The sequence below is a fragment of the Ailuropoda melanoleuca genome, chromosome 11 (genome assembly GCF_002007445.2).
Source record: "Ailuropoda melanoleuca isolate Jingjing chromosome 11, ASM200744v2, whole genome shotgun sequence".
Lineage (NCBI taxonomy): Eukaryota > Metazoa > Chordata > Mammalia > Carnivora > Ursidae > Ailuropoda > Ailuropoda melanoleuca.
In genome coordinates this window covers 40,510,059-40,535,650 of record NC_048228.1, presented here as the reverse complement: position 1 = coordinate 40,535,650, position 25,592 = coordinate 40,510,059, and the positions used below count along the sequence as shown (strand labels likewise).

The window sequence follows — 25,592 nt, the reverse complement described above, 5'->3', positions numbered from 1 at the left end:
TCTCACGGTGGCCAACACTCCTTCCACCACAAAGACCATGTCTGGTCTCCACGGGTGGTGGCTTTTCACTGTTTGACACAGTAGCACCCAACAGAGGCAGAGACTCTGCCCGTTTACCTTAATTAAGTATGAACTTGAATGTGGAGCAGGAGCTTTTGAACTATTACAGGAAAACATAATTACAAGGAGGACTTGGCTCTGGTTTGAAACAGCCTGAAATTGTAGGCAAATCCTTTGACCCCCACCCTAGATGTAAAGCCACACCACCACGGGAAGACATCGTCTCCTGATGCCAACTCATCAGATTTAAAGAAAAATAAGGAATTCCATGTGTTTTAACAGATTTTTCTAACACTGTAGAATTAGATTACAAAACCTGACTTTTAATGGGCTCTCCAGTCCACCATCCCATAATTATATTTACTATTTTTCTTTTTCAATGGAAATACTGAATCTGGCCTATTTGGGCTGTTCCTTAATTTTATATTTCTATCAAGGAATGACTATTTCTAGGTTTTTAGATATTTCTATCTAAAAATGAAAAAGAATCTCAGACCTTTTTTACATATAGAGGTTGTTCTTCCAAGAGGAAGACAGGTGAAAATAGGCATTTCAACATTTTTGATAGTGATAATGATGATAGTAAAAAGATCACGTTTTCCAGAGTTGTTACAGTTCTTGCTTAATCTGATTTATTTTATTTCTGAATTGGTCTATCATTTAACTCACCATCACTTTATTCCATCTAATTTTATTATAAGTTGTTTTTTTTTAAAAAGATTTAATTTATTTATTTGACAGAGATAGAGACAGCCAGCAAGAGAGGGAACACAAGCAGGGTGAGTGGGAGAGGAAGAAGCAGGCTCATAGTGGAGGAGCCTGATGTGGGGCTCGATCCCATAACTCCGGGATCATCCCTGAGCCGAAGGCAGACGCTTAACCGCTGTGCCACCCAGGCGCCCCTATTATAAGTTGTTTTAAATTTTTTTAGATTTTAAAAATTGAGGAGACATGGCTCTGCAGGGAGAATATAAAAACATATGCATAACCATCTTGAGTTTAAAAATCCCTCTAAGATCGGTAGGAGAAGAAAGGGATAAAGAAAGGCGGTAATCAGAAGGGGGAATGAAGCATGAGAGACTATGGACTATGAGAAACAAACTGAGGACTTCAGAGGGTAGGGGAGTGGGGGAATGGGATAGACTGGTGATGGGTGGTAAGGAGGGCACGTATTGCATGGTACACTGGGTGTTATACGCAACTAATGGAGCATCGAACTTTACATCAAAAACCAGGGATGTACTGTATGGTGACTAACACAATATAATAAAAAAAATATTATTATAAAAAAAAATCCCTCTAAGATGGGTGCCTGGGTGGCTCAGTTGGTTAAGTGTCTGACTCTTGATTTTGGCTCAGGTCACAATCACAGGGTTGTGAGATCAAGCTATGCCTAGAGCTCTGCTCTGGGCGTGGAGCCTGCTTAAGATTCTCTCTCTCCCTCTCCCCCGCCTTCTCTCTCTCTCTCTCTCAAAAAAAAAAATCCCTCTAAGAGATGCATTTCTTAGGCATTTACAATTTTGAATCTAAATAACTGACATTTTATTCTTTAGGGTAAAAGTAGGTAGGAGTAGGAGGAGGAAGGAACTCAAATCTGCAGCTCAAATTCTGGAATAGTAGGAAGACTTCATCCTCAGTAATAAGGTTTGTATACAAGAAAATCAGTTATTCATTCAGTCACCCAACATTTAATAAGTTCTTTCTATATGTACAGTACCATGACAACAATATAGGAATTTATTTGGGGATACAGAAAAATCAATGAATTAACTAGAAAATCTCAAAAGAAAAAGAAAAAAACCCTAAAATCAGAAATTTTTAGGACAGAAAATCTAGATGTAAACCCTGGTAGGAGAGATAAATTAGCTTCAAGAAAATGAGAGATACATAAATTATTCTTCCAAAAAGGGAGACATTTGCTTGGAATGTGCTAGGCCAGAGGTATCTCTAAGAATCCACACTGGACACATTCAAGCAAAAAATATCAAAGTAAATCCCAATAAAAGTCCACCAAATGGCCAGCTGGCCTCAGATTTCCAAGGAGTTTTGTAACCTTTACAGTTGATGCAATGCACTGAGCCATATCATACAAAATTACAGCAAGACCACAACTAAAGACTGGCAGTGATTTTTTTTCTGTGGAATCACAAACTGTTATTATTGCAGAGCATTGCAGAAGGCCCGAGGCAATGAAAAACCTAAGAAATACCAAAAATATAACCCCAGCTAGTAACTAAAAGACTATGTTTTTCAATTGTGAAATCTCTGAAATGATTTCTGAGAAAACATTTTTCAGTTTTTCACTAAAACAACGTGCTGATTTGATAAAATACACACACACACACATATATAATATTCATATTAGGCATTTTAACACCATGAAGTGAACATTCAGGAAACAATCAGGTTATTTACAAAGTAACTGAATAATTAGGTAATAGCATGAAACCGAAAGTTCTGTTACTGTACTCTGGTAAGTAGAAATTAGCTTCTAGCTAAAAAAAACAAAGAAGGGTAAGGAAAATTATTAAATAAAGAGCAATATCAAAAGTACCCCTCAATCTGTCTGTATGTAGGAAAGAGTTTTTGATTGTTTCTTCTTTCCTTAACTGTGGCTGGTATATAGACATGACTGCCTTCTAGAAATCATTATAGATTCCCTTCCCCATTCTTAGATATTACAAGGTATGTGACCTTTCAAAGCCCAACTCTTTCCAACAAAATCTTATTCCTTAGTATGCAATTCTTCTCCTTCGGGAGACATTAATTTAAATTAAATTTTTCTCCTTAGTGGACAATAATGAAAAAAAAAAAACATGAAATACTGTGTTAGTCTTTCAGGCACTCATTCTTAGTCAATCAGCCATGATTTCAAGAACATTTATTGAATAAATGCCCTACACCAGGCACTGTGATGAGTGGTTGAAGATACACTGGCAAATACTCCCTGTCCTCAACAACTCCTAATCTATCCAAACAGCAAGAGAGATAAGCAACCAGCCACAATAGAGAAGAAGTACTTGGAAACACAGAAGAGGTATCCAACTCAGTCAAGGCAGGGATAGGAATCACGACAGAATTCCCAAACGATGTGACTTCAGAACTGTATTCTGAATAACAAGTCAAAGTTAGACAGACAAAGATAGCAATGTATAAAGGCTCCCAGAAAAAGACAAAGGGCACAGGGAAGGAAATGCCATACTTAAGTATGACTTAAGCTTAGTGTGAGGCAAGAAAGTGTAAGGCGTAGGGCTGAAGTCTTATGTAAAAGCAAGAAACTAAAGGGCTTTCTATATAACATTGAGAGTTTGAATTTTATACTGAAGGTATTAGAGCCATAGAAGATTTTAAGCAGAGATTGAAAATACATTATTGGTGTTTTAGAAAATTTATTTCAGCCATGGTATGGAAAATGTAAAAAGAAAGTAAAGTAAAGATGTTCTTACATTAACCCAGATGAGACAATACTGGCCTCAAATAAGGTAACAGTGGTGGTGGGGGGGTGTGGATGAAAGTAAGATTTGAGGCCTGTGGAACTGACAGGAATTGACAAGACTACAGTGAGGTGGGAGAGGTAAAGGACAGAAAGGTGATAAGAATGACATCCAGACTTCTAGCTTGAGCAACTGGAACAGAAACAGAAGGAAGAGCAGTTGGGAATTTGAGGTAATTCTGGAACTTCCAGGTAGAGATTTCCATTATAAGTAAGATATTTACCCTGAAGCGCAGGAGGAAAATCCATATTAAAAACCAAATGAGTAAATGAAGCCATGGGAATGAAAGAGTTCAAGAGAGGCACTGGAGAATAAGAAAAAGGAGATGGACAAGGACAAAACCTTGAAAACAAAAACACCTAAAATATGTTAGAGAAAGAGTACCACATAAGAGCAATTGAGGAGAAAACCAGACAATACAGTACCACGCATGTGGCAGGTAGGTAGAGCTTTTGAAAAAGGAGAAAACAGTCAGTGGCATCAACTGCTATCAATGCTAGCAGAGAAAGTGACTGACAGTGTTCATTCCAGTTAACAAGCAAGCACTCACTGATTAACCAGAATGAAGTCATTGGTAACCTTTATGAGATAAGTTTCCACAAAGTTGAAGGAGCAAAAAGTCATACTATGGCAGGTTGAGAAATGAACAGAAGGTAAAGAAATTGGTCATTAAAAGTTGACAACTCTCAAGAAACTTAGTTGTGAAGAGGAAAAGAGAAGTATATGAGTAGCTGGAAGGGAATGTGTATGGACAAAGCAGGATTTTTGTTTCTCTGTTTTTTGAAAGAGATCTGAAAGGTAAGTACCAATGAAAAAGAGCCAGCGGAGAAAGAGAGTAGATGATAAAGTAAAGAGAGAAAGACACCTCGGAAAGCTATAGAAAGAGCCAACAAGACTTAACTGTTATTCATTCCTCCCAAATCTTGAACAGAGAAGATCTGGAGAGAGAGAAACAAATTCAGGAGCTTTCCCTTGGAGACAGGAACCACATTAAGAGAACAGTGTATTACTAATCTGTCCTTAGATCTACCATCTGCTCACAGCATTGTGTGTTAACCTTTGCCGTGTCTTTTAGAAAGGGCAAGGAATCAACTGATGGACCTCACTAATGTTCACCTGATGTCAGTTTCTATGAGAATGTCCCGTCTTATGTAAATAACCATAGATGTGGTTTCCCTGATTCCATATACAGTAATTTAAACAGATACAGTCCTTGCCCTCAAGAAGCTCACAATAAAAAACAGATGACAGGGACACACGTCTACCACCACCACCACCACATGAGGTCACAATATTACAGTAAAAGAACATGACACTTCTTAAACAGGAATTTATATTAGGTATGAGTTTGGTATTTGTTATTTCTGGCTATGAATTACATGAAAGTTTTATTAGAATATTGGGTGGGGTTAGGAAAAGTATTATTGGACTTCCGCAAAAACAGAGGCGGCCTGGGAAATAAGTGGGGTGGGAGAACTTGACTGGATTATAAATCCTGAGGAAAAAAAACCTGTTGTATCCCCTACCACCGGGCTTCCAAGGGCTCAGTAAATGACAACAACTGACTGATTATATAAAGTCCTAGATCCAGAGACTCATTAATGGAAAAACTAGGTTTTTCAACTAGATTCGACTAAGGTTGAACAGGTAAGCTTGGATAGAAGACAGAATGCATTCTGGAAATTAAAGGACTAAAGGGGTATGAAACCTTAGACTGGGAGAAAAGATTTCCAGGGATGGAATATCAAAGAGCAATCAGGCTGATGGTGAGACAGTTCAGGAGAACACTGTAGAGATGACTGCTGGTACCCAAACTAGATACTACTACCTTTTGGTTTCAGAGAGAAAGCGTGGATGTGGAAGAAATAATAAAAGTATTCACTAATAAACAGAATATTGGCCTAGCCAAGATTTTAGTGTTTTTCTGACAGAGGGGAAGAAATTTTATCATTCATTCTAGAAAATTCTGGGTTATTAAGATTTCAATTAAGAGCTAGCAGAGACCTCACATGAAAGTATGTTTTAAAAGTATTTATCTACTTTTTGGCTTGGCTATTCATAAGTCTTATATAGAACATCTTGCAATGTATTCTAGCAAGCAAGAAGTATAAATGATATTGGAAAAGAAATCTGGGGTCAGACTTTTTATGTTGAGAGAATTGTATCCAAGTCAAAAGCTAGCAAGAGACAGCATCAGGACTCCACTTCAATCTTTGATTCTAAATCTTGTGGTCACAGACTATTTTGGAAGGGGGAAATAAGCAACATGCCCACAATTAGAATATTACTACTATAACCTGGCAAGAAGTAATGAGGATTTGAACAAACAGGGACAAGAAAGGAGAGAGAAGTCTGGATCCAAAGAACTGTGGAGGTGGTGTTAACAGGATTTGACAACTGACTACATGGGGTAGGTAAGAAAGAGGGATACATCATAATGAGTATGGGGTTTCCCCAGAAATGACTCACCACACAGTGCAACTTGTGGCATGCCAATGAGATGAATGCATGTCCATATGTCATCTAAGAGTATCAATTCATAACTACCTGCTTAAATAGAGATCATGACAATGAGACTGCAACAAAAAGTATTGTTCAGACATCCCTGATTATAGAAAAAGCAGAATTAATAAGGATCTGTGATTTTTTTCTCCAATACCACTCCTTAGAAAAAATGCTCCAGTGAGCATGTATGAATGTATCTAGTCAATTGAAGGTAGAGTTTGACTGGACTAGAGGGTTGTTGGAAAGGATATATCAGGCTTAAATAACTTATTGAAACTAAGAGATTACAGAATATTAGAAATGGAAAAGTGTTAGAGATCACTTAGTTCAATTATTTCCATTAAAAAAAAACTGTTTATAGACCATTGCAAACATACATATAGTGAAAAGAACAGTGTAATGAATCCCTAGGGTAACATATCACCAATTTAATAATTACCAATTTATAGAAACTCTTGTTTCAGCTTTATCCACACCCCCAGATAACTGTAAAATTATATAAATATTTTATTATGAAATCTCTAAAATATAAGATTTTTTAACACATAATAATGTCAGAAGATATTAGCAAATGCTATATCCAATAAAGTGTTAATCACTAAAATATATAAAGAACTTCTACAACTCAACACCCAAAAAACCAAATAATCCAATTAAAAATGGGGAGAGGAACTGAACATTTTCCTAAAGACATATAAATAGTCAACAGACACATAAGAAGATCTCAATATCACTAATTATCAGGGAAATACAAATCAAAACCACAATGAGATCTCACTCTACACCTGTCAGAATGGCTAGTATCAGAAAGACAAGAAATAGTAAGTGTTGGCAAGGATGTGGATAAAATGGAACCCTACTGCACTGTTGGTAGGAATGTAATGGTACAGCCACTATAGAAAAGAGTACAGACATTCCTAAAAATATTAAAAACAGAAACGCCATTTAATCCAATAATTCCACTACTAGCTCTTTACCCACAGAAAACAAAAACACTAATCCGAAAAGACATATGCACACTTACGTTCATTGCAGCATTATTTACAAAAGCCAGGATATAGGAACAACTTGTGTCCATTGATAAATGAATGGATAAAGAAGATGTGATATATACACACAATGGAATATTATTCAGCCATAAGACAGAATGAGATCCTGCCATTTGTGACAACATGAATGGACCTAGAGGACACTACACTAAGTGAAATACGTCCAACAGAGAAAGACATATGTCATATGATCTTATGTATATGTAAAAACTAAATTACAAAACAACTAACAAACAACACAAAAAGCAGAAACAGACCCATAAATAGAACTAACTGATGGTTGTCAGAGGGGAGAAGAGTAGAAGGATTAATAAAAGGGTGAAGGGCAATGGGAGATACAGGCTTCCAGTTATGGAATGATCAAGTCACAGGGATGAAAAGTACAGCATAGAAAATAGTCAATGGTTCTATAATAGAATTGTACGCTGACAGGTGGTAGCTACACTTGTGGGGAGCATAGCATAAGGTAGACTTGTTGAATCACTACGCTGTACACCTGAAACTAACGTAACCCTGTGTGTCAACTATACTTCAATTAAAAAAGAATATGAATTCAATAGAAATGAACAGATTTTTTTCTAAAAAAATACCATCATACCCCCCAAAATTAACAATAATTTCTTAATACCATAAAATATTTGGTCAGCATTCAACATTTCTCCAATTGTTTCATAATTTCTCTATATATGTCTCTGAAGTCTTTTTCATCTATAGTTTCCCCTTCCTTCTTTTTAAATTTTTCTTGCTAAGAAAACAGAAGCCAGGTAATACGTCCTATAAAGTTTCCCACATTCTAGATTTTGCTAAATGCATCCCAATGGTGTCATTTTACGTATTCTTCTGTACCTTGTATTTTCTCTAACCTGGTATATATAGGCTTCATCAGATTCAAGTCCAATTATCTGGCAAGAATGCTTCACAGGCAATAGAGGCACACGATGGCTGGTCCAAAACCCCCCTTATTTTTATTTTTATTTTCAAGATTTTATTTATTTGAGAGAGAGAGAAACAGAGAGCGCACACAAGTGAGTATGAGCAGGGGGAGGAGCAGAGGGAGAAGCAGACTCCTTGCTGAGCAGGGAGCCTGACCCAGGACTTGAACCCAGGACCTGAGCTGAACACAGACACTTAACCGACTAAGCCACCAAGGTACCCCAAAACCTTTTTTTTAAAATACAGATTAAAGTGAAGCCTCAGCATTGTCAAGTAGTTCACATAGTGATAAAATCAAGAACAAAACCCCAGCCTTTTCATTCTCTGTTTTCTTCTCCTTTCATTGTATTATATATTGTTAACATCTTGCTGAGTGATTATAATACACCAATTACTCTGCTATGCATTATATGAGATATGGTCCCACCACGCACCACTTATTACCCATGCCATAAATCCAGAAGACATTCTAGGTTTCTTCACTTCTCTTACTTTCACCAAGTCCATTAATTTTATCTGTTTAACATCTCTCTCATTTGTTCCATCCTTTCCACCCCCACAGCTACTCCTTCAGTTCAGACCTTTCTCATTGCTTTCCTGAATCACTAAAATAGCTTCCTGGAGCCCCCCTCCTCCATAACTATCTTGCCTTTTTCAACAAAAGATTTTTCTAAGTTACAAGTCTAAAATATATGATTTTTCTGCTTTAACCCTTCGATATTCTCTCATTTCCATGGTGGAGTCCATATTCGTTAATGCAACCTATAGTCCCCTCCATCATCTGGCCTTTGTCTATCCAACCACCCTCATCTTCATTACTTCCACTCACTATATTCCAGTTTATTGACTCTTTGAGGCTTTCTCAATGTGCCAGCAAGGATATACAGTGATTAAAAGTAGACTCTAGAATTAGACTTGACTTTGATACGTATATTCCCCCATTTACCATCCATGCAACCCAGAACATACTTACCATCTCTGTGAACCACTTACCTCACCTATAGAATGGGAAAATCTCACTGAATTATTTTCTGTGTGTGTGAAGGATGACTGAAATAGCACAAGTAAAAAACTAGCATGAGAGCACTCAGCAAATATTGGATAGTATCGGTGTCATTATGTTGTTCATTCATTTCTGTATCCTTTAAATCTATTCCCAAGAACGTTGTCCTCTTCTTTCTTGATAACCTCTCCCTTATTAATAACCTAGAAAATTCTGATTTGATCTCTAAACCTTACAGATATTTGCATTGCTGTGCCCTATGGCTGTAAGTCTGTCTCTCTACACAACTGTGAAAATTTTAGACAGGGACCAGATCTTTCTTACATTTTGCTCTTCATGTCCTGGAACACAGGCAATTCACTGTCCTGTTTCAGTGGAAAGCTCAATAATTCAAGTTTGGTAAATAACAAAATTGATGGTGTTGACTTTAATTATATCAATTTTAATTTATGAGTCACTGAACCATATTTTAGGAAAAATATAAAATAGTTGATATTGAAATATTAACTGTTCATCAGCTCCTTTCATTATTTCTTTTTTTTTACTAAATTAATAATGTAGGATTGTATCTGAAGACAATAAGTTTCCTTTCCTTTCAACAGTGACAACTGTATAATTATAAAATTTTTAAATGGTTAAATCTTTTGCTACTTATTTTAATTCAAATCCAGTATATTATTATATATATTCAGAACTCAAACTATTCATCTTCATCTAAACCTTCAATTAAATTCCACAATGCAAACCTCTTGGCACTAGAACTACATTTCATGTTTATTCAACTGAGACTGTGTCTTGAAAAAGTGTTGAAGTTTGGGGGTTTTCTGGTGAGAATCCACGTTCTGACATCACCTTGCCCATGACAGCGATTGGCTGTTGGAAGGCAAAGAAGAGTTTATAGCCAGTCACAGCAAGCAAATGAGTGAGTGAGAGAGCAGAGGAAATATTCAATCTGTGTCGCTCACTCCTGTGAGACTGTCTCCTCACTCCAGAACTGCAAAAGGGTAAGATTTACTATGATGACTTCATTTTCTTAAAATTGAACACTCCACATTTTACATCTCCGGACCTGGCTTTGAATTTTTTATTTTAATGTTGATGTTATTGAATTGTATGAATGGCTATGTAATTTAACACTTGTTTATCATTAAACTAGTACTTCAGAGTTTAGATTCTTTCCAAAAGGTTAAGCTTATTAACCTACACACGTAAGTAAGTTCTTAATATTGTGCACATAAACTAGAAAATTTTGTGTCCTACTTTCTGTCTCTCCACCTCACAAATAATTATTTGTTTCCTCATTCTGATGTATTCAAGATAACCTGACTGAAAACTATTTTTCACTTGTAAATCTGCCTCAATGAATGCAGATTTCACCATATATTATGCCTAATCTATACTTCAATTATATACAATGTCTTTTCAATATGTTCGGTTTCAAAGTGTTCATATCCTGTATCTCTAAAATCAGTATGGAAAAATATATAGTACTAAAGAAATAAATAATGTCGGTAGTTTATCATACTTTTCCCGATGAAAACTTGTAATTAGATTTTCAAAACTATCTTTAAGAATGTTTGAATTGTTGTCTGGGTTAGTAGTAGTCAATATAGACGTCTGTTTTTTATGAATCACAAAGTAAATAAAATGAGATTTATGTAGGCAGCCAATTGCTGCCTACATGAATCACTTGGTTCTTTTTATATTATTCCTGGTATGTTTTCATCTAGTTGTTTTTAGGGTTTGCTATGAGAAATTTATGTAATCAAAACCCTTTCTACAGTTCCATGTATTTAAGTTTTTAGCTCTTTAAGACATTATAAATATTCCTTAAGAAATTATAAATATTCCAACTCTTTTCATAAAGCTGCAGAGCAATAATCTTCCTGTTTACTGGCAAGCTTGACCATGGGTAACAAAGTTTAAAGTATTACTTTAAGCACCCCAATAGCAATAAAAACTTCTTAGAGAGATGGGCCCCCTTTAGTGGCAAAGCCTCTTTATCGTCGTGCGGTCATTAAGAACTTTTACTGAAGTAGACAGAACTGTTAGCAAGTATGTAGGCATCAAAATCAAAAGACCCAGTCTGCCACAAACAGAGTGTGACTTAGGACCCAAGACACCTTCTCCAAGCCTTAAATTTTACTCTGTGTAGTGTTTCAGTGTTAGATACTCAATAAGGATGCAATAAATTATGGTTAATGACAAAATGCAAAATCAAACTTCAGAATATAGTATGTGACATGGGTTTCATACATACATTTTAAATACTACTTTTCCAAGTGTGTTTACGGGGAAATTGCCATCATCATTACATATTGCTTCTAAAATGTTGCCAAAGCTGTCACTCTCAGTTAAACACTTTCAGTTAAACATATATGTCAGTGCAAATGAGTGGGTGTTAGTAGGCTTGTAGCTAAGTTTATTCAACTTTTATTAAAACAGGATTTTATCAAATAGAATGAAATTAAAGCAGGATAGGATTTTACTATCTCTCTCTTTATATTTATGAGGAATCTTTGTGGAAGTGAGATCTTTGCATGGCCACAAACCCCAGGACTGTTTGGGAACTACTCCCATTCTGAGAGCTGCATCTTCAATTCTTCCATAGAATTGAAGTCTCCATGATGATTATTGACCTGACCCTGAAAAGCCCTTGATCCGTCCTATGACAGTCTCCCCACTAGTGATGGAAAGCTAAAATGGAGCTGGAGAATAACCTAATTTGAGGAAATCTTCCCCTGATATCCCAAGGTGAAACTCTGATGAACTCTTCTTATAGAGTTATCCTTAAACATGGCTATTTGGTGCTATATGCTATGAAAATAGTATTTCACATATTATGGATCATTTCATATACAGAAAAAAAATACAAAGTATTCTAAGGTATTCATAGGAAAAATGGCTCCCATTTCCCATCTTACAAATAAACTTTCAGTTCGAAACCCATACAGAACCAATATATAGAATAAATATCTATAAAATCACTGGTATAAAAGCAATCATTTAAATGTATTCAATTTTTGCTTAGTTTTTAATTATAACAAAAACAGGCCACATAACTACACTAACAATTCAATTTTCTTAGTTGATATTCCCATGTCAATGATATTAGGAAGCCTGCTTGCCCCAGTGTGAAGTACACTAAGCATTCAAGCCCCTTACAGTAATGAAATGGTCTGCCACTGACAAATCGCAGCAGATAGGGTAAAACCAAATATGGAACTCAAAATTACTTAAACAGACAGGTAAAGTTAGTTTTCTACCACTTAAAAAAAAAGGAACAATTTTAAAATAAAAGCCAGAAAATCGGTCTTAATTAGTCAAAACTATAACTGGACAGAAACAAAAACAAATACTTCATTTTCTAGTATGAGTAAAAAAGTTACACTCCTAGTTTTAATATTTATTAACTTTACCACTTCATTAATTCCAGAAGCAATCACCAAAATGAAGACTGCTTTAATTTTGCTCAGCATTTTGGGAATGGCCTGTGCTTTCTCAGTAAGTTCTATATTAAAAACCTATAGTTATTTCCTTTTTTGGTCTTTTTATGTAAAAGAGAGAGTATGTAATAATTAAATGTTCTTTTAAACAGATGAAAAACTTGCATCGAAGAGCCAAATTAGAGGATTCTGAAGAAAATGGGGTAATTATGTTTAGAATACATTCTTGTCCTGACTATACTTCTAGATTTATTACGCATTAAACATGAATATATCATTTATTTTGCTTATGCAGGTCTTTAAGTACCGGCCACGATATTCTCTTTACAAGCATGCCTACTTTTATCCTCCTCTAAAACGATTTCCAGTTCAGGTAAGTATAAAAATTAATTTTCTTTCCCACCCATTATAATTTAAAGGGAATCAAATTTAACTACAAAACACCGAAATTCAATTCTCACTGAAAGTCAGCCAGAAAGACTTACTTACTCCAAAGTTTTGCTTTTAATACAATACAATAAAATTTACTCCTAAGTTCTCTTTTAAAGCAGAGATATCTACATCATTTGGGCCCAGCCTAGAATGATATAATAAAAGCAAACACCTTGGCACAGAGTTCAGGTATTTTGGCTAACGCATTGACAAAATGGACCACTTTATCTGTTGTTGACAGTTAAGTCAGTGATAAGGCCACTGTCGTGTTATAGTTGAGTCACTACTGTCATACAGCTGTTAACATCCAATCATTTAGAGTCCTGTAATTGGTAAGGGGAAAGCTGACTTCATAAGCAGCAGAGACCTTTTTTTTTTATAGATTTTATTTATTTATTCAACAGAGATAGAGACAGCCAGTGAGAGAGGGAACACAAGCAGGGGGAGTGGGAGAGGAAGAAGCAGGCTCACAGCAGAGGAGCCTGATGCGGGGCTTGATCCCATAACGCCGGGATCACACCCTGAGCCCAAGGCAGACGCTTAACCGCTGTGCCACCCAGGAGCCCCAGCAGAGACCATTTTAAAAAACACTCCTGATAATCAATGGTGACTGCTGATGATTTTCTGAACCTCTGACCTGTGTGAAGTGTGGCTCAAGAATGGTAGAGGAACAAGAGAAATTCATGAAGTGAACTAAAAGCTTGTGAGAAAAACAAAACATCCTTAAAATTTGTAAACAAAAAGGAAAATAACAAACACTAAAAATAAGAATTTCTATTTTTACTGGGTTACCAGTGAAGAAAGCCTTTGAAAACCTGAGGGTGTGGTGTTGATTTAAAATATTCAACGAACCAGAATTGTGCTATTTTTATTACTATACAGTTTGGGTTCAAGGCACCAATTATGCACCACTTGACCCAGGACTCCTGAGACACTAAAAGCAGTCAAGATGCTGAAAACGATGCCTCAGCACAGTGGCTTGGCAGAGCATCCTACCATGTGTTGAGCCAACCCATTTCTAACTCATACAATGATAGGAAATGATCATCTTAAAGTATTTATAGCACCATAATAATTATGAGGAATGTGTGTGGCCACAGAAATATGAGCACAGATAATACAAGAGTTGTGGGTTTTCAGAATTGTCTTCCATTCTTTGGTACACCTCAGACCCACGAATAAACAGTGCTCATTTGAATGTTTGCTTCATTCTCTTTCTTAAACTAAATGGAAATGATAATAAATTTAAATTTCTGACTAGCTCCTCAATTTTTCTAAAATATCACATAGAGATATTCCCATCTATAAATTTTTACAGACATATAAATGTGATCCAATTAAAATATCCATAGTGAAAAGATACTAGGAGAGGTTATATTTTTTCATTACTGATAAATTCAAAGTTCAAAAATCTTCAAGTAGATTTTTAATATACAAAATTTAGAGAAATTATATGCAGACAAATTCATTTCAACTAATATAGAATTTGTTAGTAAGACAGTTGTATTTAAAAAAATATCCAATGAAATGTATGCCCCAATCCAACCATCTGATCTAGTACTGATGATCTATTCTTCTACTTTAAAAATTTTCATTTCTCGAATTTTTTCCATTACATGTCTACTTGTATATTTTCCATAGTTCTGTATTATTCTCTTAAGTCTACCAAGTATTTGGTGCCCAGATTGTCAACCCAAAATGCATTAAGCTGTATTGGCTTTGAAATTTATGTTTTATTCAAACAAATCTGTGTTTACATATAGTCATTTCTTTTTTTTAAGATTATCTATTTATTTTAGAGAGAGTGTGCACAAGTGAGGGGGGGTAGAGGGAGAGGGAGAAAGAATCCTCAAGCAGATTCCCACTGAACAATGAGCCTGATGTGGGGCTTGATTCCCTGACCCTGAGATCATGATCCAAGGAGAAATCAAGAGTCGGCCACCTAACCAACAGAGCCACCCAGGCACCCCTACATATAATCATTTCTAAAATACCAACTTCCATGAAATAGGTCATATTAATTATAAAGCTATCAACAGTCTACCTATAGCTTATCTATCTGCTTGGCTATAGAAATGTAAGCATAGATAAGCTTAACAACCTAAGCATTTTTAATTGAGGAAATTGTTTCTATTAGGAATCATGTTATTTGAATTATATGTGAAGTCTTTGAGGGCAGAAACTTTATATTTCTTTTATTGGACTGATCTCAGCTATCACAGTGCTTGACACAGAGAAACTGTCCATGTTTCCAACTTCATCTCTTGCTACCACCTTCATTCTAACAAAGCCTAAAACATATATTTTGGGATTGAAAAAATGGGAATGATAGAAGTTGAAAGGAGTAATGGTAAAATATATATACATACATATATGTGTGTGTATATGGGTGTATTTGACTTCCAGAAGAACAATATATCTTAGCTACAAGTTGGTATAAATGAAAGAAAGGAAGAAAGAAAATATCAAGGCTTCAGGGTATTTCATGAAGTTTAAAATTGTTCTCACCGTAGATACTAATTGAAGAGTGAAGTGGTTGGGACAGCAAGAAGGCTACGGGTGAGGAAGCTTGTAAAAAGATTCAAACAGGCCCACTGAGACAAAATATGTTGCATAAATATGCGGTCCCCTATTAACTAACAGATAGAAATAGTTTACATGTAATACTATGCTTTATCCACCCTCTGGGCTAGGGAAAGCACAACCATTAAGGTCATGGCCGTGGAAGAACAGGTCTAATTATTCTGTTTTCCACCCAAGGTTATTCTTGGCTCAAAGGGACAAGCGTTCCCTTTTCTTGGGTGGATGGCATGGCCACTGAAGAATGAGCTCTACAGGGACAGCCCTGAGCAGGACTGGAACATGAGTATTTCCTCATATCTGATCTCTAACCCTGAGGTTCTTCTGCAGCTATATTTTCTAAGACCCACAGTACTTAACTAGGTCATCAGAATCAAAGCTAAGATTTGTAGGGCAGAAAATAACAGTATCTTGAGTTGGGTATCCATTTATCCATCTGGTGCCATTAGGGGTGGTTGCAGAAGAGAAGGAAAATTCAATTTATCACTGGGAGAAAGATGAAAAACATCTCCTCTACTGTCTTAAAGTCTCTGATAACAAGTGTTTAGAATATTTCCTTTTAAAAAGTAGCAAAGCTTGTTAACTTATAATTATATTTTTATATACAGACTCCTTGATTTAAAATATTCTCATTCAATATTGAGCTCTTTAGAGGGATGGTACTCTATAACTCTCCTAAATGAGTAAGTGAATTAATTTTGCTCTTAATTTTTATCTCATATGTATAAAATTTCATTTATATACACAGAAAGGCTTATTTTATGAAGTAGCTTTAATTAGACTGAAAGATAGCAAAACTTATATGTATATCTAATTTCAAGTCAAATTCTAATTTAAATTCACCAGGGGCTCATTATTTAAAAGAATCATTCCCCAGTAACAACTTTTATTTTACAATAAGCCGAATCATCATTTCATTTATATTTTATGATGAAAATAAAATAACATGATGCATGTGTTAGTTCATTTGCCTTCAACTGGCTGGAGAAGGCACAACTGCTCTGGGCTTGATTCTTTCTCTGTAAAATAGATTTTTTTGTGTGTTTTTTTAATTTTATATTTGTCATGTTTTTTTTAAAAAAATTTTTTATTATATTATGTTAGTCACCATACAGTACATCCCTGGTTTTTGATGTAAAGTTCGATGATTCATTAGTTGCATGTAACACCCTGCACCGTGTAATACGTGCCCTCCTTACTACCCATCACCAGCCTATCCCATTCCCCCACCCCCCTCCCCTCCTGAAGCCCTCAGTTTGTTTCTCAGAGTCCATAGTCTCTCATGCTTCATTCCCCCTTCTGATTACCCCCCTTTCTTATCATAAAACGGGCAGAAGATATGAACAGACACTTTTCCAATGATGACATACAAATGGCTAACAGACACATGAAAAAAGGTTCAAAATCCTTAGCCATCAGGGAAATTCAAATCAAAACCGCATTAAGATACCACCTTACGCCAGTTAGAATGGCAAAAACTGACAAGGCAAGAAACAACAATTGTTAGAGAGGATGTGGAGAAAGGGGATCCCTCCTACATTGTTGGTGGGAATGCAAGTTGGTACAGCCACTCTGGAAAACAGTGTGGAGGTCCCTTAAAAAGTTAAAAATTGAGCTACCCTATGATCCAGCCATTGCACTACTGGGTTTTTAGCCCAAAGATACAGACGTAGTGAAGAGAAGGGCCATATGCACCCCAATGTTCATAGCAGCTCTGTCCACAATAGCTAAATCGTGGAAGGAGCCGAGATGCCCTTCAACAGATGACTGGATTAAGAAGTTGTGGTCCATATATACAATGGAATATTATTCAGCTGTAAAATAGATTTAACTAGATAATCCTCTTGTTCTTGCAGAGTTAGGCAATTCTGTGATTCATTGCTCTAGTTTTTACATACAAAATGTTTCAACATATTTCTAATTCTTCTGGTGTTGAAAATGGAGTCTCTCATTTCATATCTTGATCACTACAAAATGCCTTTCTCTCTCTAACCTCATTTTATATATTCCCAATCTCCTTATATCTTTTTCTCAGATTCATATGAGAACTGTTCTAAGAAAATAAATCAATCAAGATGGTAATACTAATTAGAGTAATTATTTGTACATATTTTATCTTAATTTAATCAGCAGGAAATTTCCTTTGGTGTTGAAAGTATGTATACATATACATGTACACAGATATTCATATATGTATGAATTCACATATATATACTTTTTTTTAGAGCAGTAGTGACTCATCTGAAGAAGATGGAAATGGTGACAGCTCAGAAGAGGAGGAAGAAGAAGAGGTAAGGTATTTCTGCAGGACTTTTCATAACAAACCAGGCAGCATAAAAACAAATAGGAAACTATTCTACTGTAGCCTGGACTTCGCAAACAGCCGTTGCCAGTTTACCAACTACCCACAGTCTTCTATTTTGGACAAGGAGAATGTTATTGAAATTAGAATCAACTAAGATGACCTGTTTAAAATACTACTGCAGTTTGACGTTAAAGTAACCCGTAAGTGGTACACAAAAACCAAAACTGGCTCCAGTATAAGTGGAAGAAGTGTAAATTCTGATAAAAAGAAAAGAAAGCATTATGTGTACTTAGGTGGACAGAACAAGATGGTAAAATACAAGTACCTAAACTCAGTGCAATACTTGTCTTAAGGACTGAATTTAAACTCAATTTACTAAGTGGGTAGTATATGAAAAGCTAATCTTATATCCTCTACAATGTGATTGTGACCCATTGGTCTTTCTTGACCCGCAAAGTAGGGTTGTTCTTCTAAATGGGAATTTCATGTGTCTTTTTGTCTAATAATAAAATTTATGTTCTTACAGAAATGCAAATACTCAAGATGTATAAATATGTATGTAGCACTATACAGCAGTACAGATTCTACACACAGTACTACAGTCTTCTACAGTACTACAAATTAGCGTAGTTCATGGCTAAAATTCATCTGTATATCTTGGAAACTGTGCTAACACGTTTATAACTGACACTCTTGCTCAATATACTAATTACATACATTTTCCTGGATAGTCAATTATAGCTATCCACTGCTTTGGGGACCTTCTAAATTCAGGTATTCCTAAGTGCTATTTATGAATGGGCAGTAAGAGTAAAAAATGGATCATGTATGAACATCTGCTATCTTGCCAATAAAATGGTATGGGAACTTTAAAAGTGACAAATAATTAGTTTAATTTTTTTTCAACCATAAAAGTATCATTTCCAGTACTATAATTTACCCTAATAGCTTAAGGAAGACCTTACAAGAATATCAAGCCAGTACCAGGAAAAACGCCACCTACTAAATCTCACAGAATTTTGCCCGGAGTTCCACTTAGTAATCTTACACAACAACTAAGCTGAGGTAATCCATTTAGCTACAACTGTTTGCTGTACAGTGATCGAAAAATTGCGTTGCGATTGGGATTTCCCAATTAGACTGCATACCCTTTGGCAATGGTTCTTCATTTGTTATGATGGTGGTTGGGAATGGAGGAAGATTAGGACTCCCTTAAAACTGTGATGAAATCATACACACTCAAAATGTTGCCAACAATCTCTGAACATTTATCATTGTCCCAAAACTTATCTGTAAACTTCTCATGACCCAGAGGACTACAGACCATAGGTTTCATCTCTGGTTTGGGGAGAAACAGTGCTGTATCCTCCTTATAAGTCCTCGCATTGCCTAGCACGTTTCTTATACAATATATGGTACCCAACAAATATCTGGTGGCTTGGTTTTGAAAACTTCCAAGAATAAATACTCCAAACAACACTCATTAAAAGTGATCATAGCAAAGTGGATAAATAAACCTGGAGGCTTCTATCCTGAAGAGATACTAGAACTTCCTTTTTCCCCATTTCTTCCCTAAAATTTCATTGGCAATTCAGATTAAATATACGGAGTCCCCAAGAATTGATCAAACATTTTTTTCCACTCCTAAACTATTCAGCCTCACTATACATTATCATATGTATAGAGGTCATTGAAATTTCAGAAACTGAACTCATAAGTGTAACCAGCACCAATATCAAAAAACAGCACACACATTGTGCTCCATTTCATTCATTAACCAAAGCCACCAAGAGCAACTGCTATTTTAAGTCCTAACAGATATTGGTTTTGCCTATTTTTGTGTGTTATATAAATGAAATCACACATCATATATTCTTTTGTGTGTGGCCTCCTCCACTCTCAACTTCAAAGGTTGATCTGTACCATTCTACAATTGTATATCATTCATTCTCATTGTCAGTATCTCATGATGTGAATGTACCACAATGTATTACTCTTCTGTAGATGGCCATTTGGGTAGTTTCCAAGTTTGGGCTATAATGAAGAGTGCTATTGCGAATATTTTAGTATACCTTCCGGTGAACATATGCATTTATTTCTGAAGGACATTTTACTCAGAAATAAAACTTCTAAGTCAAAAGGTATGCATATGTTCAATCTGAGCAGATACAACCAAAGCAGATAAACTGTGGTCTCCTTCTATCAGTGTTATCAGTTGCTCCACATTCTCACCAATATTTGTTTCTTTCGTCATTTTAGCCATTCTAATGGGTTAATAATACTTTTTTAAAAATTATTGCTAATTTTTCTATTCAAAAAGATATTTGAAGCTTAATACCCATCAACAGACTGACCTGTTTTCCTTTTTTAATTCACTGAAATAGGCTAGCCTTAAATCAAGTATCTAATAAATAAAGGGCTTTGTAGGAGAAAATATAGAAGTTCATAGTTGAGAATTTGGATCTTTAATTATGACCTTGCCACTAATGAACTACCATCTATTTGACCTCATGAAAGTTGTTTATCTTATTGGACCTCAGGTTTGTCATGTGTAATATGACAGTACAGAACCTAAATTGTATGTTCTATTCTAAGAATCTTTCCTCCTTCTCCCCTGAAAGGTTTAGCCTGTTGGAATAAAGCATAAATGAGAAAAAAATAAACAGCATGGTGTTTGTGGGTTATTTGACACAATTAGCTTAGGGACTGTTTTGGGGTGGATTCTAGTAGTCCCAAGAGTTTATTGAAACAGTGGAATTTACAAATTTGATGAAATAAACACATTCTTCTTTAGTCACTTTGTTTTAGTAATAAGGCAGGCTAAATCCGAGTTGTGTCTGTTTTATTTTTTTATTTTTATTCTTTATATAAACTTGTTTTTTTCTTCAATATTTCATTTTGGAATCTGTGGATTATCTTAAGTTTTTATTTAAATTCCAGTTAGTTAATATACAACGTAATACTAGTTTCAAGTGTAAAATATAGGGATTCAACATTCCCATACAACACCCAGTGCTCATCACAGTTGCCCTCCTTAATCCTCATCACCTATATAACCCATCTTCCCACTCACCTCCCCTCTGGTAACCATCAGTTTGTTCTCTATAGGTAAGAGTTTGTTTCTTGGTTTGCCTCTCTTTTTTTCCCTTTGCTCGTCTGTTTTATTTCTTAAATTCCACATATGAGTGAAATCGTATGGTATTCGTCTTTCTCTGACTTATTTCACTTAGCATAATACTCTCTAGCTTTATCCACATCATTGAAAATGGCAAGATTTCATTCTTTTTCACGGCTGAATAATATTCTGTTATATATGTGTGTGTGTGTGTATATATATATATATATATATATATATATATCACATCTTCTTTATCCATGCATGTTGTAAAGTCTTGACTTTTAATATTAGCTATGAATTATAACAGACTAACTCCACTAACAAACAACTGCCTAACAGCATAGAGTAAAGGCCAAGAATAAAATGTTAAATAAATTATAGTAATATTAACAAGTTTATAATAAGCATTCATTTGAGGAGTGTTAATTTTTTTAAAATACCTTCACGCAATAACATTATAACCACTAAAAATTTCTTGGAGTGTTTAGTTTCTTTATTGCATGGTAAAATTGTGTCAAATATCTGAAGTTATCTGAATACTGCATCTTATACAGAACTGGCTTATATTCTGGCAGGTGATTTTTAAATTAAATACATTTTTTGTCTAAATATACTTGAAAGCATATGAAAAATAGTCACTTCTTTTTGCCAGTAAATAAGACATTCAATCAATTTGTTTGAAGACAGGCATTTCTATAAAAATTCCTTTCGGAAAAAAAATATCCTAGGCATAGTGGGAACATTCATATAAATCCTCCTCCTCATCAAAAACATCACACTACATTACAAAGGGCTCAGCTTTTTAAATTAGACAGATGACAGCTACATCACATCTAAGACCTTAAGCAAGTTATTTACCTTTTCCGAGCTCACCTTCCCTTTCTAAAGAGAATAATAATGTTACCTTACAAGACTATTATAAGAAATTTAAAAAAAAAGTATATGTTCTCAGCTGATTTTTCAGCAAATGTAAGAATCCATTTACTACCATGTTGTAATAGTATTGGTAAGACTAAGAGCCTAAGGCATCTAGAATAGAATATCACATAGTTAGATATGCTGAAATTATTACAAAAGCGTGTTTTATTGATTAAATACAATATGGAAATGTCTAAAACTGACTTTGGTGAGATAAATAGAATGAGATAACTTTGAGTTGAATTCTAAGAAGTGAGAAGTGCAAATGGAAGCATGTTAGAGGAAGCAAAACTGTTAGCATTTGGTGATGAGCTGGCTGAGGAATACAACGTTTTTCTCAATAGTGGCTCATGACTCCAACAAATTTTGAGTTCTCTTCCAGCTAAAATAACTTTTCTTGCTCTGGATATTTTCACCAGGAGACTTCAAATGAAGAAGAAAACAATGAAGAGAATGCAAATTCTGATGAAAATGAAGATGAAGAGTCTGAGGCTGAGAACACCACCCTTACTGCCACACCTGGCTATGGAGAGGAGACCACACCTGGAACAGGTTATATAGGTCTAGCTGCAATCCAACTTCCCAAGAAGGTAATAATTCCTCAAAAATGTTAAATCTGATTTCATTTCTTTACTGAAATGTAAGGTTATCTTGACACCAAACACACAGTGTTTTATATTACTTTACCTTCATTAACTCATTGAAAAAGCAAGAGCAGGTTCAATTTCCCTGTTTACATATAAGGAAAGATCTTTTCCCAGGCAAGTTCTCTTCCCATGTTATTACACTGACTTCCTACATTATAGCAGAAGACTAAGGACAAGCATCTTAGCAATGGATAAAAGGTCCTGAAAGACGCCACTGTATTTCAGGGAAGAGGACTCTAAGATAGACAAAGAGAACAGCAAAGCTGTAGGAAGCATCTCCCACAGAGAAGGCTTATTTATCAAGTACTTTTTCTCCATCAAAACCCAATGACAAAGGTATGAATCTTGAATTCTTAAAGCACCCACCAAAGGTACTAATTCTGATTTTTAAAACACCCACCAATTCTGTTGTAAGTTAACCTGGCTTCAGTTCAAAAATACATCTAGAACAAGGCCTTAGGTACAGCTGTGTTGAATGAAGGAATGGTCTTGAGTTTTTACATTTTCACACCTAAATCTGGATTCTTTCAAACTTTTCCTTACAGTCTGGGGATATAGGACACAAGGCTACAAAAGAGGAGGAAAGTGACGAAGAAGAAGAGGAAGATGAAGAAAATGAAGAAAATGAAGCAGAAGTGGATGAAAATGGGCAAGGCATAAACGGCACCAGCAGCAACAGCACAGAGGCAGAAAATGGCAATGGCAGCAGTGACGGAGACAATGGAGAAGAAGGTGAAGAAGAAAGTGTCACTGAAGCCCACACAGAAGGAACCACAGTGGTTGGAAAGCAGGACAACGGTGGATCTAAGACAACAGTCTCTCCGGATGGTGGGTTTGAACGTACGACTCCACCACCAGAGCTCTATGGGACTACCACCCGGCCATCTGGGGAAGCCACCCCCACCGGATATGAGGGAGAGTATGAACAAACAGGCACTAATGAATACGACAATGGATATGAAGTCTATGAAAATGAGAATGGGGAACCTCGTGGGGATAATTACCGAGCCTATGAGGATGAGTACAGCTACTATAAAGGGCGCAGCTACGATGGCTATGATGGTCAAGATTACTACTATCGCCATCAGTGAAGACGCAGCCTGGGATGAATTCCTCCATTCTGGCATTTCATGTGGCTACCATTTTCAAAGTTCAACTCAGGAAGGTGCAATATAACAAATGTGCATATTATAATGGGGAATGGTGCTACTGTTCCAAAGTAATTTTCTGTAATTGCTTCTGAAAGTAATGTGCTTCTTGTTGCTTTTCCCTGGTATATTATTGAAAAGCTACTGCAAATCAGGGCATTTAAGCCAATCCATGAGATTGAGTTCAATTAAATGTTTTGAGGTTGTAGTTCTATAAATAGTATTTTTAACATGTTTGTACTACTATTAACTGCTAAAACTACTCTTCATGCAAGACGTGCTTCTAAGAATTAACATTAATGATACTATATACAAAATATGTGTTCTTTAATCACACTACCTATCCAACACTGTATATTATGTTTAATTATCATCTTCATGTATTTTTATGTGACCTTTATGTATATTCTATCTATGGGTTTTATCACAAATAAAAATGCAATCTTTCAAATATGTTATAATTTAAAAAAGAGAGAGAGAGATGCAGAATTGAAAAAGATGAATCCAGGGGGACAAATGAACTAAAGGATAAAACCTTATTTCCATATGGTTTAAAACTATGGTTTAAAACTCAGAAGAACTGTAAGTATTTTGTCATGGATAAATCAACATAACTGAGATTTTGACATGCTTGTGGGCACAGTCAACCATATACATCAGGAGAATAAATGGCTTTAATTATAGTTGCCAGATTTAACAAAAATATAGGATGCCTAGTTAAATTTAAATTTCAGATAAACAATGAAAAACTTCTTAGTATAAGTATGCTTCATGAACTATTTGTCCTCTGTGAATTATCTGAGACATACTTACACTAAATAAATCATTCATTACTTATCTAAAATTCAAATCTAATGGAATATCCTATTTTGTATCTGGCAACCCTACTCCTGTTTGATTTGGTTTTAGGTGGGGTAGGGAGTAAGATGGAGTAGAAAATTCTTACATAATCACACACATGCACACCATTAAAGAGTGGTTGCAGACATCATGACATCATGATGCTTCACTCCTAAATATTTCAGTATTTAGTATAAAAACAAGAAATTCTGGGGCACCTGGGTGGCACAGCGGTTAAGCGTCTGCCTTCGGCTCAGGGCGTGATCCCGGAGTTGTGGGATCGAGCCCCACATCAGGCTCCTCCGCTGTGAGCCTGCTTCTTCCTCTCCCACTCCCCCTGCTTGTGTTCCCTCTCTCACTGACTATCTCTAACTCTGTTGAATAAATAAATAAAATCTTAAAAAAAAAAAAAAAAAAGAAATTCTCCTACATAGCCACAATACAATTCTCATTCTCATTATAAAGAAATTAAACACAGCTATGATAGTATTTTGTAATTTACAGATCATATTCACATTTTCCCAATTATTCTAATAATATCATTGATTACTAACTCATTTAATCCTCACAAAACTCTATCAGGTAGGTATTTTTGTCATCCCCCATTTTATTGATGAAGGAACTGAGTCAGGCACAAAAAGATATACAGCTTGCACAAGGTCACAATTGACAAAGCTGAGGGTATACAAAGGCAGGCTGGTTTTAGAACCTGTGCTCTTTACCATTTATGTTATATTCATTAGTGTATATTTATCAGTAATAGACGTTGAGCCATAACTGAGCAGGAAATCTCTAATGATGAGAACACTGCTGAAAAATAAGCTTTGTCCTATATTACAATTTTCTTAGAACCAGCCAGGTTTTATGACTTGAGCCCTAAAGAATATTTTCAAAGCAAGGGTCTTCTCATATTTTGGCATATGTTTTTACATATTGTGCAAAGTGCAGGAACTCTGGAGTCAGATGGGTCTGAATAACGGTATTATTGAGAGTGAATTAATATCCTTCTCTAGTTCTCATCACGTCATTTCCTACACGTGGAGTGTACTCAGTAGTTGCAGTTCAGAGCCCAACATGTTAACGAGGTGATCAGGATCATCTCTCTCCTCTCCTC

The 25,592-nt window shown here is 35.6% G+C and overlaps 1 protein-coding gene across 1 annotated transcript; it reads left to right on the top strand.

Annotated features, from left to right (window-relative positions):
• The first annotated feature begins 10,019 nt into the window (after window positions 1-10,019).
• IBSP (integrin binding sialoprotein) lies at window positions 10,020-23,780 on the top strand. The gene is made up of 7 exons (XM_002913583.2): window positions 10,020-10,048; window positions 12,481-12,548; window positions 12,643-12,693; window positions 12,786-12,863; window positions 17,728-17,793; window positions 22,263-22,433; window positions 23,036-23,780. The coding sequence occupies exons 2-7, from the start codon at window positions 12,495-12,497 to the stop codon at window positions 23,579-23,581; spliced, it is 966 nt and encodes a 321-aa protein (XP_002913629.1). The 5' UTR covers window positions 10,020-10,048; window positions 12,481-12,494; the 3' UTR covers window positions 23,582-23,780.
• Window positions 23,781-25,592: the final 1,812 nt, after the last annotated feature.

Excerpts from the sequence above, each read along its gene's own strand:
- IBSP (XM_002913583.2), top strand. The coding sequence starts at position 12,495 with ATGAAGACTGCTTTAATTTTGCTCAGCATTTTGGGAATGGCCTGTGCT. Across the intron at positions 12,864-17,727 it reads TAAAACGATTTCCAGTTCAG|AGCAGTAGTGACTCATCTGA; the intron begins GTAAGTATAAAA and ends ACTTTTTTTTAG. Across the intron at positions 17,794-22,262 it reads AAGAGGAGGAAGAAGAAGAG|GAGACTTCAAATGAAGAAGA; the intron begins GTAAGGTATTTC and ends TATTTTCACCAG.